At 33.5% G+C, this 16,796-nt stretch overlaps 1 protein-coding gene across 1 annotated transcript in view; it reads right to left on the minus strand.

Moving 5' to 3' along the window:
• Positions 1 to 249: 249 nt before the first annotated feature.
• Positions 250 to 16,796, minus strand: part of LOC136028994 (actin-related protein 10-like) — a gene marked incomplete at its 5' end in the record, with an annotated part of 123,372 nt that continues 106,825 nt past the window's right edge. The window contains 1 exon segment of the mRNA XM_065706993.1: positions 250 to 472. Within this exon segment, the coding sequence (XP_065563065.1) occupies positions 342 to 472 (131 nt within the window).

Genomic DNA, 16,796 nt, shown 5'->3' on the forward strand with positions numbered 1-16,796 from the left:
AACGGAGCAAGAATATCCAAAGCGAAAGATTTTCAATGTTTACGGTTTGTTCGGCTCAAGGAAAGTTCCGCATACGATATTTCTTTTAAGTTCCAATGCTTTAGCAGTTTGTGCTAAAACGTCATATTTGCTAAACAATGCATTTTTGTTGCAAGGGAATTCTTCATTTCCTCTTCTTTTCTTCCAAAAGACAATTTAGAAATAAAGGTGCTTCCACTATACTAAGAGTCATTCTAAAATCTTACACACTGAGCAAAAGAAATCCTATATTATGTTAAAAGCGATAGTGTACGTTACATTAAATTTCACAAGTATATTAAAAATAATATAAGCTAAAAATTTCAAATTTTTCGACCAGTGTCACATTGAACTGAAGCCAACCTAGCCCAGTCTTGAAGCTTGACTCCTTGCATATACTGATCTCTGCTAAGCCCTCTCAAAGATATAGCTTCTGTTGCAGACATTATAGCACCTAAATGAAGAAAAATTATTATTTTGGTTTATTCAATGCAGTAAAACTGATTTAAAAAATAAGTCTCTGGTGCCAAAGTCTCATGAAGTATTGCAGCCACCGTGAACCATTGGTCACAGCTGCAGACCAACTCAATTCAGCTATCAGATAGAACTCAAACTATTTAAAGCCACAACAAAATTCCTACCTTTTTTCCATACAAATTCAATTGGAATTCCATAGCTCTTTACAAGCTCTTGTTCAATAAATTCCGTCAAACTGCCCATTAATTAAGCTGATCAATAAAAATGTGATACCCCAAAACCCTCCAAAAAGGTAGAATCAGTTGCTGACCACAAAAAGGCATAACTTTGAACTTCAGCGATTATTTTTCATTAAATTTGGCTGGGGTTTGACGTCCTCTTATGGTAAATAGGCGCGTGTCGAGAAATAAGGGATACCCCTTTCTCATCCCCCACAAGGGTTAATATCGATCCGGGAAAACCTCTAAGTTCAAGTTCAACCATTTCCTATTCCATATACAATAAGTACTTGATTAGACCAATGGAAAGGCAAGTGCCAGAAACTATGTCTGGTCTATATAATGAATATCAAAGCAGCAACTAGGCGAAAGGCCTATAGTATTATAAAACAGTGGTGGTTTTAGGGAAGATGGTACAGAGGGGGCACTTGTCCCAGGCGCAGAAAATTGGGGGCGCATATTTTCAAATAAACATTCTAACAGTTATAATCGTTTTCTAATTTTTGAACTTTTTTTTTGTTAAAATATAGTAGAGAACGCAGTTCCAAAAATTTTATTAATAAATAAAATATACAAATTTTGTTATAATTTGGCCTTAAAATTTTGGGAGACAGTGGGGGAGGGGTGTGCTAATCAAGGTTTTGCCCGGGCGCAAGAGAAGCCAGAAGCAACACTGCTATCAACAATATGAATTCATTCGTATGCTGATTTCGTACGGCGCTAACTAACATTCAAAACTTAATAAAATTTAATCTTGACATTGAACACACTTTTTTAAACATACTTGTATTTTTGAAACATAAAAAAAGAGAATTAATAAGCTATGCTTTTGAGTCAAAGCTATTTTACAGTTTATGCTTCTTTTTTGAAATAAATAAATTGACTGAATTGTTTGATAAGTGTTACTTCCAAAAGGTATGATTGAGATTCAATAGCCTTATCTGATAGATGCTGAGACGACACGAATTTAAGGACCCTCTTTCCCCACACAGAACAAAATTGTACAGACCCGCAGAAGTCACAGAAAGGACCCTTAATATTACTTCTGATACGGTTTGTCTGAAACCGACCACCTCTTCACCTAAATGGCCAGATTTCTTAGAACTCACTAATGTCAGATCGGATCCTGATCAATCATTACAATAGAGTTGACAGAATAAAGAGCAATGTGCATCCAATGTATTATTTCTTTTTTTTTCCTGGCAATTTCGTACAGAATGAAAGGTTTTATAAACTTAAAACAAGGCTCATTCAATTAGGAATAAACGAATCGGGGCGTCCCTATAAAATTCAGGAGTTATCAGAGGACAATAAAACTCTCCTGCATAGCCCGGTGGCGTCAAATCAAAATTCTGAGCCAACCTTTTCACTCTGAATAGTCAAAATGTCCGACGGATGTACTTTCGGGTGGGGCATGAGCCGCACCAGCAACAAGGAGAATAGCTTTAAATTATACAAATTGGCCATCCATTCATAGATGTGTTTCAGTCGAAGAGACGGGCTTGTTGCAACTTGTTAAAACTAGTAAAAAATTTAAATTTAAATGATTGGGCGTAAACAATGGACTGGTGATTCCTCATAATAACCAGCTAAGTCCATACTCGGTAGGAAAACAAGGAAACTCAGTGCAACAACAATAAAAATTAAAAATAATGGATATTTTGTTTTCAAAAGATAATTGGTAAGACCAAAACAGGCATCTTTTTTTTTTTATTATAACCTTATCTTATTTTATATCTAATTTTAGTTTAATTGCGACAGTTGTTTATTTGAGAGACTTCGTCCATCTGCTCTTAGAACAGCTCGTTCAAAGAGATAAGGTAAACATCATGGAGGACGTAACATCATCGAATATAGTGAATGTCCAAGATAAAATAGTTTTCAGAAGCCATGGAACTTTCGAGCGAAACCCTCGTTTTTTCAACAAGCTTTATTTCATCACAAACTTCAGTGGCACGTAGAAACTCATTCTTTTGGGAGGAAGAGGTTTTATACTCATCATAACATAATACAAAAGACAGATTATCAAGAAAATGTCCAGAGATTTCAGGAAGAGCCAACTCAGAAACATACAACCCTGGGCAGGAGACTAAAGGCAAGTGCTGGTTCATTTACGATGAAAAATTCTTTTGTCACAAAAAAAGAGAAAAAAAGCTGCGTCACTAATAGCATCAAAAATAAAACTTTATAGCGAAGAACTGCAAAAAAAATCATCCGTGAAGGTACACGGATCCTTTTCTTTGCCAAAGTAATAATTGAACAGGATCTCGTGGGAAGAAAGTAAATGTTCCTGAAAGAAATGGTTCGCTTATCTTGAATCATTAGAAATCCCATGGAGAGTTGGCTGTCAACATATCGGAAATTTACTTGAGCTATTATCCAAATAAACACTCCTACGGTGTATAGCTTTGAAGCGCAAAATCAGGTGTCGCACGGGATATTATCACGTGACAAACACAACCTTAAAATCTTAATTCACTTAAGATATCAACTTCAGACAGATATATATATATATATATATATATATATATATATATATATATATATATATATATATATATATATATATATATATATATACTAGCTGTTGGGGTGGCGCTTCGCGCCAACCCCCAAGCCCCCCCGCGCGCGTAAGTCGTTACGCGCCATATTAGTTACGCGCCATTGTAGTTGTGTCCCTATGTCCCACCTGTGAATATAGATATATATATATATATATATATATATATATATATATATATATATATATATATATATATATATATATATATATATATATATATATATATATATGTTTTTAACTACGTAAAACTTGCGAATATACAACATTCTTTGCTGTCCCATTGTCTGTGCATATAAATAGATTTTCAGGTTTACCGACTCTGAGAACATGCAACATATAATGGTCCATGGGAAAACAATCCGTATTCAGATCTATACCTCATGATTCTAATGATTGCCCTTGAGCTTTGTTGATGGTGATTGCTAATCGACCATTCCCTGAGTCGCCATCGTCATTTATATATCCCCCTGTGCACCCCGGCGTCCCCTTTGTAGTTATGTCCCTGTGTCCCGGTCGTCATTTATATTCCCTGTGTCCCGGTCGTCATTTGTGTCCCGGTGTTCCAGTCTGTGATTTCTCTTTGAGTGTCCCGGGCGTCATTTATATTCATTGTGTCCTGGTGTCCCGGTCGTCATTTATATCCCCCTGTGCCCCCCGGCGTCCCCATTGTAGTTGTGTCCCTGTGTCCCGGTCGTCATTTATATTCCCTGTGTCCCGGTCGTCATTTGTATCCCGGTGTCCCGGTCTGTATATACATTCGTTTTTTAGTTTTGTTTTTCTCCTTTATTTTTTTTCCTTTTTTCTTTTTTTCTTTTTTAGTTTATTTAGATTTTTAGATTTTTTAGTTTTTTTATTAGTTTTTAGTTTTTTTGTAGTTTTTACCATTTTTTTAGTTTTTTTAGTTTTTTTTTTTTTTACTTATGTCCTGGTCGTCATTTATACTCCCTGTGTCCCGGTCGTCATTTGTGTCTCGGTGCTTTGTTGATTGCTAATTTATATTATATTTATATTTATATTTTTTATATTTATTAATATTTTTTTAGTTTTCTTTTTCTCTTATTTTTCAGTTTTTTCCTTTTTTTTAGTTTTTTCTTTTTTAGTTTTTTTTTTTGTTTTTTACCTTTTTTTAGTTTTTTAGTTTTTTTAGTTTTTTAGCTTTTTTAGTTTTTTTTATTAGTTTTTAGTTTTTTTTTAGTTTTTGCCTTTTTTTAGTTTTTTCAGTTTTTTTTAGTTTTTAGTTTTTTACCTTTTATTAGTTTTTTTTAGTTTTTTAGCTTTTTTAGTTTTTTTTCTTTTTATTTTTTTTTGTAGTTTTTACCTTTTTTAGTTTTTTTTCTTCTTTTGTATTAGTGTGAAATAATTCAGACGTCATATGCGGACAAACACGACGTCACTCGACAGACAGACAGACAGACATAACCCACAAACAACTTATTTTTATATATATTTATTCATATTTTTTTAGTTTTCTTTTTCTCTTTTATTTTTCAGTTTTTTCCTTTTTTTTAGTTTTTTTCTTTTTTAGTTTTTAGTTTTTTTTTAGTTTTTTACCTTTTTTTTGTTTTTTTTTAGTTTTTTTAGTTTTTTAGCTTTTTTAGTTTTTTTATTAGTTTTTATTTTTTTGTAGTTTTTGCCTTTTTTTATTTTTTTCAGTTTTTTTTTTAGTTATTAGATTTTTACCTTTTTTTAGTTTTTTTTAGTTTTTTAGCTTTTTTAGTTTTTTTTTCTTTTTAGTTTTTTTTTGTAGTTTTTACCTTTTTTAGTTTTTTCTTCTTTTGTATTAGTGTGAAATAATTCAGACGTCATATGCGGACAAACACGACGTCACACCTGATCCACAGATCCACAGATCCACAGATCCACAGACAACTTATTTTTATATATATAGTTATATGTATACTAGCTGTTATGGTGGCGCTTCGCGCCACCCCAACACCTAGTTGGTGGGGGGCGCTTCGCGCCCCCCAAGCCCCCCCGCGCGCGTAAGTCGTTACGTGCCACATTAGTTACGCGCCATTGTAGTTGTGTCCCTGTGTACCACCTATGAATACAGATAGATTTATATATGTGTTTTGAACTACGTAAAACTTGCGAATATACAACATTCTTGGCTTTCCCATTGTCTGTGCATATACAAAGCCTTATGTACTTATAATGACGTCATATGTAAGCGCTCTTTTTAAAAAAAAACAAACATGCATACACACAACTCGTTTTTATATAGATAGATAGATAGATAGATACAATAAAAATTAACTGCGTAAAACTTGCGAATATACAACATTCTTCGCTGTCCAATTGTCGCTGCATATAAATAGATTGTCAGGTTTACCGACCCTCGAACATGCAACGTACAATTGTCCAGGGGAAAAACAATCAGTATTAAGATCTATACCACATTTTTCTAATGATTGACCTTGAGCTTTGTTGGTGGTGATTGCAAATGCTAATCGAATTGAGAATTGCAATCTTTTATATTGAAAAGGCAGATCCGTTGGAATCATGGGAATGCGAGGAATAAGAACAGCCTCACCCTCAAAAGGCCCTGTCAAGATTGTGGCCTCTATTACGTTTTCCATTTTTTTTACGGCGAGTCGCGTGTCATTGCAAAGCTTTGGTGGGTTGATATTTCTTAACAGTATTATTGGTACGCCTATTTTTAGTTGTAGCACGTGTAGTGGAAACCCTGAAAGATCCACGGAATTTAAAAATTCAGATGGATAATTAACCGCCTCATTTGGTTCCAAAACTGTGTCGACTGACTTGTAAAGGACTGCCTGGTCTCGAATGTTGGTTAAAACAATATTGTTGATTTCGTGGACGTCTATATTTTTGGGTGCAAGAATCGCTCTTTCACTTAGCCATTTATTATTTCTATAATTGTTTAGAATATTCGGAAATACTTTTCCAATCAATTAATTTTTGGACGTCACTAAATTACAGAATTCAGCAGGTAGTTGTATACGTCCTGAAATTGAGTCTACTGGGAGCTTTCCGTTTCCAATTGCCAGCAATTTATCTGAAAATGTTTGACCAGAGTCATCGTTTTGTAATCGGACACGCATATTTGTAGTTAATTTTAATGTTTTTACGTGTGCCCATAAATTAGAATTTTTCAGGCAAGCTTTCATTTCGTCTGAAGGGGTTGATCTAGGTATTATAGGTAATGTTTGCCTGGAATCTCCAGCAAGCAATATTAATGTGCTGCCAAAGGGTTTCGAATTCCCTCGCAAATCTTTCAAACATTGATCCAGAGCCTCGAGCGATTTTTTGTGTGACATTGTGCACTCGTCCCAAATAATAAGTTTGCATTGCTGCAATACTTTACACATCCCAGATGATTTGGAAATATTGCACGTGGGAGTTTCTGTAGAATGCAAATTAAGAGGCAATTTCAAAGCGGAATGAGCAGTTCTTCCACCAGGCAGCAACGTTGCGGCTATTCCGGACGACGCAATTGCCAACGCTATATCATTTTTTGATCGAATTGATGCCAGAATCAGTTTTATCACAAACGTTTTACCAGTACCTCCTGGCGCATCCAAAAAGAAAATTTCTCCAACGTTGTTATCGACACAATGCATTATCGTATCATAAATGTCTTTTTGTCCCGACGTTAACTTGGAAATGTTATTTTGTACATACGACAATAGATCACTCGTACTGTAACTTTGTTCACGATCCAATTCTACACATGTCGAAACAGCAGCGGTACGATTAGGTGAAGGCATTCCCAAATCCTGAAGAGGTTTGTTTGCCATACATACGCACAAATCTTCTATAATAACTAAAGTGTAGTTATAAATTTCTGATGTAAAATCAAAAGTCATATCTGACGTCTCTAACCGTTTTCGATGGAGTATATCTTCGGACATTTTCGATTTATATTTTCCTCATAACTCTGTAGGAGCTGAAGGAGAGCAAGTTGTTAGAATGATTCCAAACAATGCACGAATTTGACTTGGAGTTGACGTTTCGCACGCGTCGTTGATGCAGTTATCCCAGTGTTGGTCATTCTCCAATAAATTCAGAGCTTGGCATGCACTACGGTAAGTGTCATGTATAGTACCGTTTACAGTTCTCAAATACTCAAAGGACGTCGGACCGGGTACATTCACCAAAAGCAGGCGTAGAAAGAAGCATTCATGTTGATTGGGGTGAACGGTGTAGAGTCTTCCTATCGTGGTATCTTTGAAGATGGTAGGTTGACCGTCGACTGACTTACCCTGTTTTCGACGTTCAAATACTTTATTTTTAATATTCCACGTGTAATACGAAGGCACTTCAGTATACAGCAGTTTTTTTTGCAAAAGAATCATTTTTGCATAGCGAAAAGAAAGCAGTTAACTTGGTATCCGGTGAATTCAGGGCTCTTTGTTGCACGTTGGATTCCGAAAAATAAACACGTTGACCATTCTGTAAATGTACCGCTAAGTGAACAACAGCTGGACTACGTTCATGTATCGGAAATGAAAGAATTCGCCAAACAGCTTCATTACTGCTTATGTATCTTCCAGCCTGATATTGTACGATTTTGTCGATATCTTTGATTTGGGACTGCAAGCCAAAAACTGCCATGTCACTGCCTTTGTTGACGTATTTACATATGTATTTGATTGCCTTTACGGAGTTACAGTATTCAACGTTTATGTGTGCATTAAATGTTTTTGATAATAATGGGGAATATGGAACAACCCACTGGTTATCTACTTCGATGGTGGTACCGTTAAGCTTCTTTATTATTGCTGTTTTACCACCATCTTCAGTAGATCTTCTTCTATATTGTGGGTACCATCATTGCCAGTAATTGTGTTGGGTACTAAAAGTCGAGGATATTGCTTTGTGCACCTTCCTTTGGCCATGCATGGTGAATTTTCGTTCAGTGCACCGCAAGGTACATGTATCATATTTTTTACAACAATATCATATAACCCCTTATCGACATTTTCATCAGGTATTTCAGCGGAAATCACATCATAAATTTCGTTAGAAGTAATTTTATAATGTAGCCAGATTAGTATATGTGCGTGTCGCAATCCTCGTTTTTGCCATTCCACTGAGTACATCAAGCATCGCACTGACCCAAACACTTCAAGTTTTACTATGTAGTTTATCAGTGATTTCAACTTTTGCCGGAAGATACGGGCCGTAATGTCATGTCTATGAACCGCCGATTGTCCTTGAAGTAAAAGCTGCTGTATCTCGTCCAAAGATTGATTACATGTAAATGTAATAAATAAATCTGGACGACCATAGAGACGAACATACGCAATAGCATCTTGAGCATATTCATGCATATGACGGGGACTGCCAGCATATGACGAAGGTAAAATCGTTAATCTTCCAACGTTTGTGGTATTACCGTCATTTAAAACTGCATCTCGCAAATGAATGTATTGTTCAGAGCGGAGCTTGGTCTGATTCAGACGGATAAATAGCAAACGCTCCGATTCAATTTTTGCACACATATCAACAACGTATTCGTGAAACAATTGACGGCATTTTAAAATATAATTGTCTTCATCCTGCCGAATCATTAGTCTATAGGAATAATAATGCATTGCACTGCATTTCTTATTCATTTCTTTGTTAGTGTCTGGATTTATCAATTTAATATTAAAGTGAGAGCCGTCGGGGGCGCTTCGCCCCCCAAGCCCCCCCGCGCGCGTAAGTCGTTACGCGCCATATTAGTTACGGGCCATTGTAGTTGTGTCCCTGTGTCCCACCTGTGAATATATATATATATATATATATATATATATATATATATATATATATATATATATATCTATATATATAAAAATAAGTTGTCTGTCTGTGGATGTGTGGATGGATGTGTGGATGGATGTGTCAGGTGACGTCACCTGAAAAAACTGGATTAGGTGACGTCAAAACTGAAAAAACTAAAAAAAGGCAAAAACTACAAAAAAAAAACTAAAAACTAATAAAAAAAATAAAAAAGCTAAAAAACTAAAAAAACTATAAAGGTAAAAACCAATAAAAAACTAAAAAAAAAACTGAAAAAACTAAAAAAAGGCAAAAACTACAAAAAAAAACTAAAAACTAATAAAAAAAGTAAAAAAGCTAAAAAACTAAAAAAACTAAAAAAACTAAAAAAAGGTAAAAAAATAAAAAAAATAAAAAATAAAAAAAAACTAAAAAAAAGGAAAAAACTGAAAAATAAGCTAAAATAAAGGTAAAAACCAATAAAAAACTAAAAAAAAAAAAGGAAAAAACTAATAAATGACGACACTCAAAGAGAAAGCGACCAGGACAAAAGGAATGTTCGATTAGCAATCAACAAAGCACCGGGACACAGGGAGTATAAATGACGACCAGGACATAAGTAAAAAAAAAAAAACTATCTATATATATAAAAATAAGTTGTCTGTGGATCTGTGGATCGTGGATCAGGTGACGTCACCTGAAAAAACTGGATCAGGTGACGTCAAAACTGAAAAAACTAAAAAAAGGCAAAAACTACAAAAAAAACTAAAAACTAATAAAAAAAATAAAAAAGCTAAAAAACTAAAAAAACTAAAAAAAGGCAAAAACTACAAAAAAAACTAAAAACTAATAAAAAAGCTAAAAAACTAAAAAAACTAAAAAAAAGGCAAAAACTACAAAAAAACTAAAAACTAATAAAAAAAATAAAAAAGCTAAAAAACTAAAAAAACTAAAAAAAGGTAAAAAACTAAAAAATAAATAACGACCGGGACACAGGGACACAACTACAACGGGGACACCGGGGGAAACAGGGGGATATAAATGACGACCGGGACAAAAAAACTAAAAAGAAATAAAAACTAAAAACTAATAAAAAAAACTAAAAAATCTAAAAATCTAAATAAGCTAAAAAAGAAAAAAAAGGAAAAAAATAAAGGAGAAAAACAAAACTAAAAAACGAATGTATATACAGACCGGGACACCGGGATACAAATGATGACCGGGACCCGGGACACAGGGAATATAAATGACGACCGGGACACAGGGACACAACTACAACGGGGACACCGGGGGAAACAGGGGGATAACCTGACAATCTATTTATATGCAAAGACAATGGGACAGCAAAGAATGTTGTATATTCGCAAGTTTATATAACATAGGGACACAACTACAATGGCGCGTAACTATTATGGCGCGTAACGACTTACGCGCGCGGGGGGGCTTGGGGGGGGGCGCGAAGCGCCCCCACCAACTAGGTGTTGGGGTGGCGCGAAGCGCCACCCCAACAGCTAGTATATATATATATATATATATATATATATATATATATTTTTAACTACGTAAAACTTGCGAATATACAACATTCTTCGCTGTACCATTGTCTGTAAATATAAAAAGATTGTCAGGTTTACCGACTCTTGAACATGCAACATATAATTGTCCATGGGAAAAACAATCCGTATTCAGATCTATACCTCATTATTCTAATGATTGCCCTTGGGCTTTGTTGATGGTGATTGCTAATCAAACATTCCCTGTGTCCCCATCGTCATTTATATATCCCCCTGTGCCCCCCGGCGTCCCCGTTGTAGTTGTGTCCCAGTCGTCATTTATAGACGACAAATATGACGTCAGTCGACAAACAAACATGACGTCAGTCGACACACACGTCCCAGTCGTCATTTGTGTCCCGGTATCCCAGTCTGTAATTTCTCTTTGAGTGTCCCGGTCGTCATTTATATTCCCTTTTTTTTATTTTTATTTTTTTTAGTATTCTTTTTCTCCTTTATTTTTCAGTTTTTTCCTTTTTTTAGTTTTTTTTTCTTTTTCAGTTTTTAGTTTTTTTTTATTAGTTTTTTTCCTTTTTAGTTTTTTTGCTGTTTTTACCCTTTTATAGTTTTTTTTTAGTTTTTTTTCTTTTTTAGTTTTTAACTTTTTTTTAGTTTTTTAGCTTTTTTAGTTTTTTAATAGTTTTTACCTGTTTTTTAGTTATTTTTAGTTTTTTTCTTCTTTTGTATTAATGCTAAAGCCAAGGTTCGAACCTGGAACCTCTCGGACCTAGAACCTGGAACATAACGCTTTACAAACTCAGCTACTTCGGCTTGAATACATTTACCTTTTTTAGTTTTTTTTATTTTTATTTTTTTTTGGTTTTCTTTTTCTCCTCTATTTGTCAGCTTTTTTCCTTTTTTAGTTTTTTTTTCTTTTTCAGTTTTTTATTATTTTTAGTTTTTTTCTTTTTAGTTTTTTTTGTTGTTTTTACCTTTTTTTTTTAGTTTTTTTAGTTTTTTTTGTAGTTTTTATCTTTTTTAGTTTTTTTTTCTTCTTTTGCATTAATGCTAAAGCCAAGATTCGAACCTGGAACCTCTCGGACCCAGAACCTGGAACATAACGCTTTACCAACTGAGCTGCTGTATTTGTATTTGTATCGGATTAACGACGCTTCTTGACTACTAAGGTCCCTGCGTCGGCCCTGTAGTGCATTCCTGCAGCATGGTTCGATCTCTGGGTCCCGTATTACCACGCTAAGGTCAAACCCACTGCGCCAACACATGTAGTTACAACACAGATATATATATATATATATATATATATATATATATATATATATATATATATATATATATATATAAAACTTAACAAAAAGGAAAAAATAAAAAAGGTAAAAAACTAAAAAGAAAACAAAGCTAAAAATCTAAAAAAGCTGCAAAACTAAAAAAAAGAAAAACAAAAAAAGAAAAATTAAAAAAAAGAAAAACTAAAAAGAAACTATATCTATATATAAAAATAAGTTGTATGTATGCATGTTTGTTTGTTTGTGGGTTTGCAGATGACGTCATTATAAGTATATAACGCTTTGTATATGACGTCATTATAAGATGACGCTACAGACCGGGACACCAGGACAAAAATGACGACCGGGATACAGGGAATATTAATGACGACCGGGACACTCAAAGAGAAATTACAAACTGGGACTACGGGACACAAATGACGACCGGGACACAGGGAATATAAATGACGACCGGGACACAGGGACACAACTACAAAGGGGACACCGGGGGCACAGGGGGGATATATAAATTACGACGGGGACACAGGGAATGTTCGATTAGCAGTCACCATCAACAAAGCTCAAGGGCAATCATTAGAATAATGAGGTATAGATCTGAATACGGATTGTTTTTCCCATGGGCAATTATATGTTGCAAGTTCAAGAGTCGGTAAACCTGACAATCTATTTATATGCACAGACAATGGGACAGAGAAGAATGTTGTATATTTGCAAGTTTTACGTAGTTAAAAACATATATATATATATATATATATATATATATATATATATATATATATATATATATATATATATATATATATCTATATATATAAAAATAAGTTGTCTGTCTGTGGATGGGTCAGGTGACGTCACCTGAAAAAACTGGATCAGGTGACGTCAAAACTGAAAAAACTAAAAAAAGGCAAAAACTACAAAAAAAACTAAAAACTAATAAAAAAAATAAAAAAGCTAAAAAATTAAAAAAAATAAAAAAAGGCAAAAACTACAAAAAAAACTAAAAACTAATAAAAAAGCTAAAAAACTAAAAAAACTAAAAAAAGGCAAAAACTACAAAAAAAACTAAAAACTAATAAAAAAAATAAAAAAGCTAAAAAACTAAAAAAACTAAAAAAACTAAAAAAAGGTAAAAAACTAAAAAAACTAAAAACTAAAAAAAACTAAAAAAACTAAAAACTAAAAAAAACTAAAAAAAAAGGAAAAAACTGAAAAATAAGCTAAAATAAAGGTAAAAACCAATAAAAAACTAAAAAAAAAACTGAAAAAACTAAAAAAAGGCAAAAACTACAAAAAAAAACTAAAAACTAATAAAAAAAGTAAAAAAGCTAAAAAACTAAAAAAACTAAAAAAACTAAAAAAAGGTAAAAAACTAAAAAAAATAAAAAATAAAAAAAAACTAAAAAAAAGGAAAAAACTGAAAAATAAGCTAAAATAAAGGTAAAAACCAATAAGTTGTCTGTGGATCTGTGGATCGTGGATCAGGTGACGTCACCTGAAAAAACTGGATCAGGTGACGTCAAAACTGAAAAAACTAAAAAAAGGCAAAAACTACAAAAAAAACTAAAAACTAATAAAAAAAATAAAAAAGCTAAAAAACTAAAAAAACTAAAAAAAGGCAAAAACTACAAAAAAAACTAAAAACTAATAAAAAAGCTAAAAAACTAAAAAAACTAAAAAAAAGGCAAAAACTACAAAAAAACTAAAAACTAATAAAAAAAATAAAAAAGCTAAAAAACTAAAAAAACTAAAAAAACTAAAAAAAGGTAAAAAACTAAAAAAACTAAAAACTAAAAAAAACTTAAAAAAAAGGAAAAAACTGAAAAATAAGCTAAAATAAAGGTAAAAACCAATAAAAAACTAAAAAAAAAACTGAAAAAACTAAAAAAAGGCAAAAACTACAAAAAAACTAAAAACTAATAAAAAAAGTAAAAAAGCTAAAAAACTAAAAAAAACTAAAAAAACTAAAAAAACTAAAAAAAGGTAAAAAACTAAAAAAAATAAAAAAACTAAAAAAAGGTAAAAAACTAAAAAAAAATAAAAAATAAAAAAAAACTAAAAAAAAGGAAAAAACTGAAAAATAAGCTAACATAAAGGTAAAAACCAATAAAAAACTAAAAAGAAAAAAAGGAAAAAACTAAAAAAAATTTTCATCTAAAAAACTAAAAAAAACTAAAAAAGGTAAAAACTAAAAGAACTAAAAAAGAAAAAAATAAATGACGACACTCAAAGAGAAAGCGACCAGGACAAAAGGAATGTTCGATTAGCAATCAACAAAGCACCGGGACACAGGGAGTATAAATGACGACCAGGACATAAGTAAAAAAAAAAATTAACAAAACTAAAAAGAAGGTAAAAACTACAAAAAAACTAAAAAGAAAAAAAAAATAAAAACTAATAAAAAAACTAAAAAATCTAAAAATCTAAATAAACTAAAAAAGAAAAAAAAAGGAAAAAAATAAAGGAGAAAAACAAAACTAAAAAACGAATGTATATACAGACCGGTACACCGGGATACAAATGACGACCGGGACACAGGGAATATAAATGACGACCGGGACACAGGGACACAACTACAACGGGGACACCGGGGGAAACAGGGGGATATAAATGACGACCGGGACACTAATAAAAAAAACTAAAAAATCTAAAAATCTAAATAAGCTAAAAAAGAAAAAAAAGGAAAAAAATAAAGGAGAAAAACAAAATATTCACAGGTGGGACATAGGGACACAACTACAATGGCGCGTAACTATTATGGCGCGTAACGACTTACACGCGCGGGGGGGCTTGGGGGGGGCGCGAAGCGCCCCCACCAATTAGGTGTTGGGGTGGCGCGAAGCGCCACCCCAACAGCTAGTATATATATATATATATATATATATATACTAGCTGTTGGGGTGGCGCGAAGCGCCACCCCAACACCTAGTTGGTGGGGGCGCTTCGCGCCCCCCAAGCCCCCCCGCGGTGTCCCAGTCTGTGATTTCTATTTGAGTGTCCCGGGCGTCATTTATATTCGTCAGGATATTGTAGGGCATCGTAGCATCGATGAGTTTAAGCAATTCTTGTCAACTGATTGTTTCGCCTATAAAGAATATTATCTCGAGGTAAGAACTGATCACCGACCACAACGATTGCCACTTTGTTGATAGTTGCGTATCAGGAGGCATCAATTCGATTGCTGTTTTTAAGCAGAAGCACTAAATTATTATTTTTGTGGAAAAGATGATATATATAAATATATATATATATTTTCTTTTTAGTTTTTTTGTAGTTTTTACCTTTTTTAGTTTTTTTCTTCTTTTGTATTAATGCTAAAGCCAAGGTTCAAACCTGGAGCCTCTCGGACCTAGAACCTGAAACATAACGCTTTACCAGCTCAGCTACTTCGGCGTGAATACATTCGTTTTGAGCAGCTTCCTCGGGTGTTGCCATTGTAGGTTCTTCAGTCATTTTACAATTAGAAATTTCTCTTTCAACGGTCTTCTTACAATTAAAAATTTGTCTTTGAACGATATTCTTAAATACCTGTGTCCTGGTCGTCATTTATATTGCCTGTGTCCCGGTCGTCATTTGTGTCCCGGTATCCCAGTCTGTAATTTCTCCTTGAGTGTCCCGGTCGTTATTTATATTCCCTCTGTCCCGGTCGTCATTTGTGTCCCGGTCTTTAATTTCTCTTTGAGTGTTTTTTCTTTTTAGTATTTTTTAGTTTTTTACATTTTTTCTTTTTTCAGTTTTCTTTTTCTTCTTTATTTTTCAGCTTCACTATGAAATACATATCGCCGAACCTTTGTTTTTTTAACTAAAATCTGGTAGGCAATGATGACCTTATCCAAGTCAAGATCCTAAAACCTATCATCATCGCTATCATTTTCAGTTTTGATATGTTTTGACTCTCGCTGTCCAGGTGGATCTTCATCTAACTGCGCGGTTTTGCGTTCTTTAGCCTCAAGCCTGTTTCCTTGCTGTTCTTTTGATTCCTCGGCACGCTTTCTTTTCTGACTTTCTCTATCAGCAGCAAGTTTTTTGGCATAGACTCTTTGAGCATCTTCATCGGCTTTTGCCATTGTAAGTTCATCAGTCATTTTAAACTTAAACATTAATAGATTTCTACGTGAACATATATGTCTTAAATATCTTTAATGACGTCACCGTCATAGCAAAAATGACGACAACTAACTTCATGACGCCAGTCGACACAGAAACATGACGTCACCTGATCCACAGACAGACAACTTATTTTTATATATATAGATAGATATAATTCTAAAATTGTCAAGTAATTTTTCTATTTTGAAATAAAAACTAAAAATTATTGCTCAGACAACATAAATATTTTTGATATTTACATAATAGCTTTAGTGGTTCTGGACTGAAAACTAAATATGCTAATCAAATTGGGAATTGCAATCTTTTAGGTTGAAAAGCAGATCCATTGGAATCATGAGAATGCGTGGAATAAGAAAAGCCTCACCCTCAAAAGGCCCTGTCAAGATTGTAGCCTCTATTACGTTATAACAGACATAACACGTCATTTGTGTCCCGGTGTCCCGGTCTGTAGTTTCGTTAGTCGACAAACATGACGTCAGACGACAAACAACTTCATGACGACATACAGCTCAATCCTTATAATGACGTCAGTCGACAAACATGACGTCAGTCGACACACAAACATGACGTCAGTCGACAGACAGACAAACAACTTATTTTATATATATAGAAGATATATATAAAAATAAGTTGTCTGTGGATGTGTCTGTCTGTCTGTCTGTCGAGTGACGTCATGTCATCATGTCGTCATGTTGTCATGAAGTTAGTTGTCGTCATGTTCGTTATGACGATGACGTCATTAAAAGTATTTAAGAAAATCGTTCAAACACAAATTTTTAATTGTAAGAAGATCGTGGACAGATAAATTTATGTCTACTTTCAAAGTAAAAGGGCAAATTTATCATAGAGCAGGGTCCCTTCTACCATTCTCAGGCGAGAATCATAAATT

This window comes from Artemia franciscana, chromosome 7 (assembly GCF_032884065.1).
Source record: "Artemia franciscana chromosome 7, ASM3288406v1, whole genome shotgun sequence".
Taxonomy (NCBI): Eukaryota; Metazoa; Arthropoda; class Branchiopoda; order Anostraca; family Artemiidae; genus Artemia; species Artemia franciscana.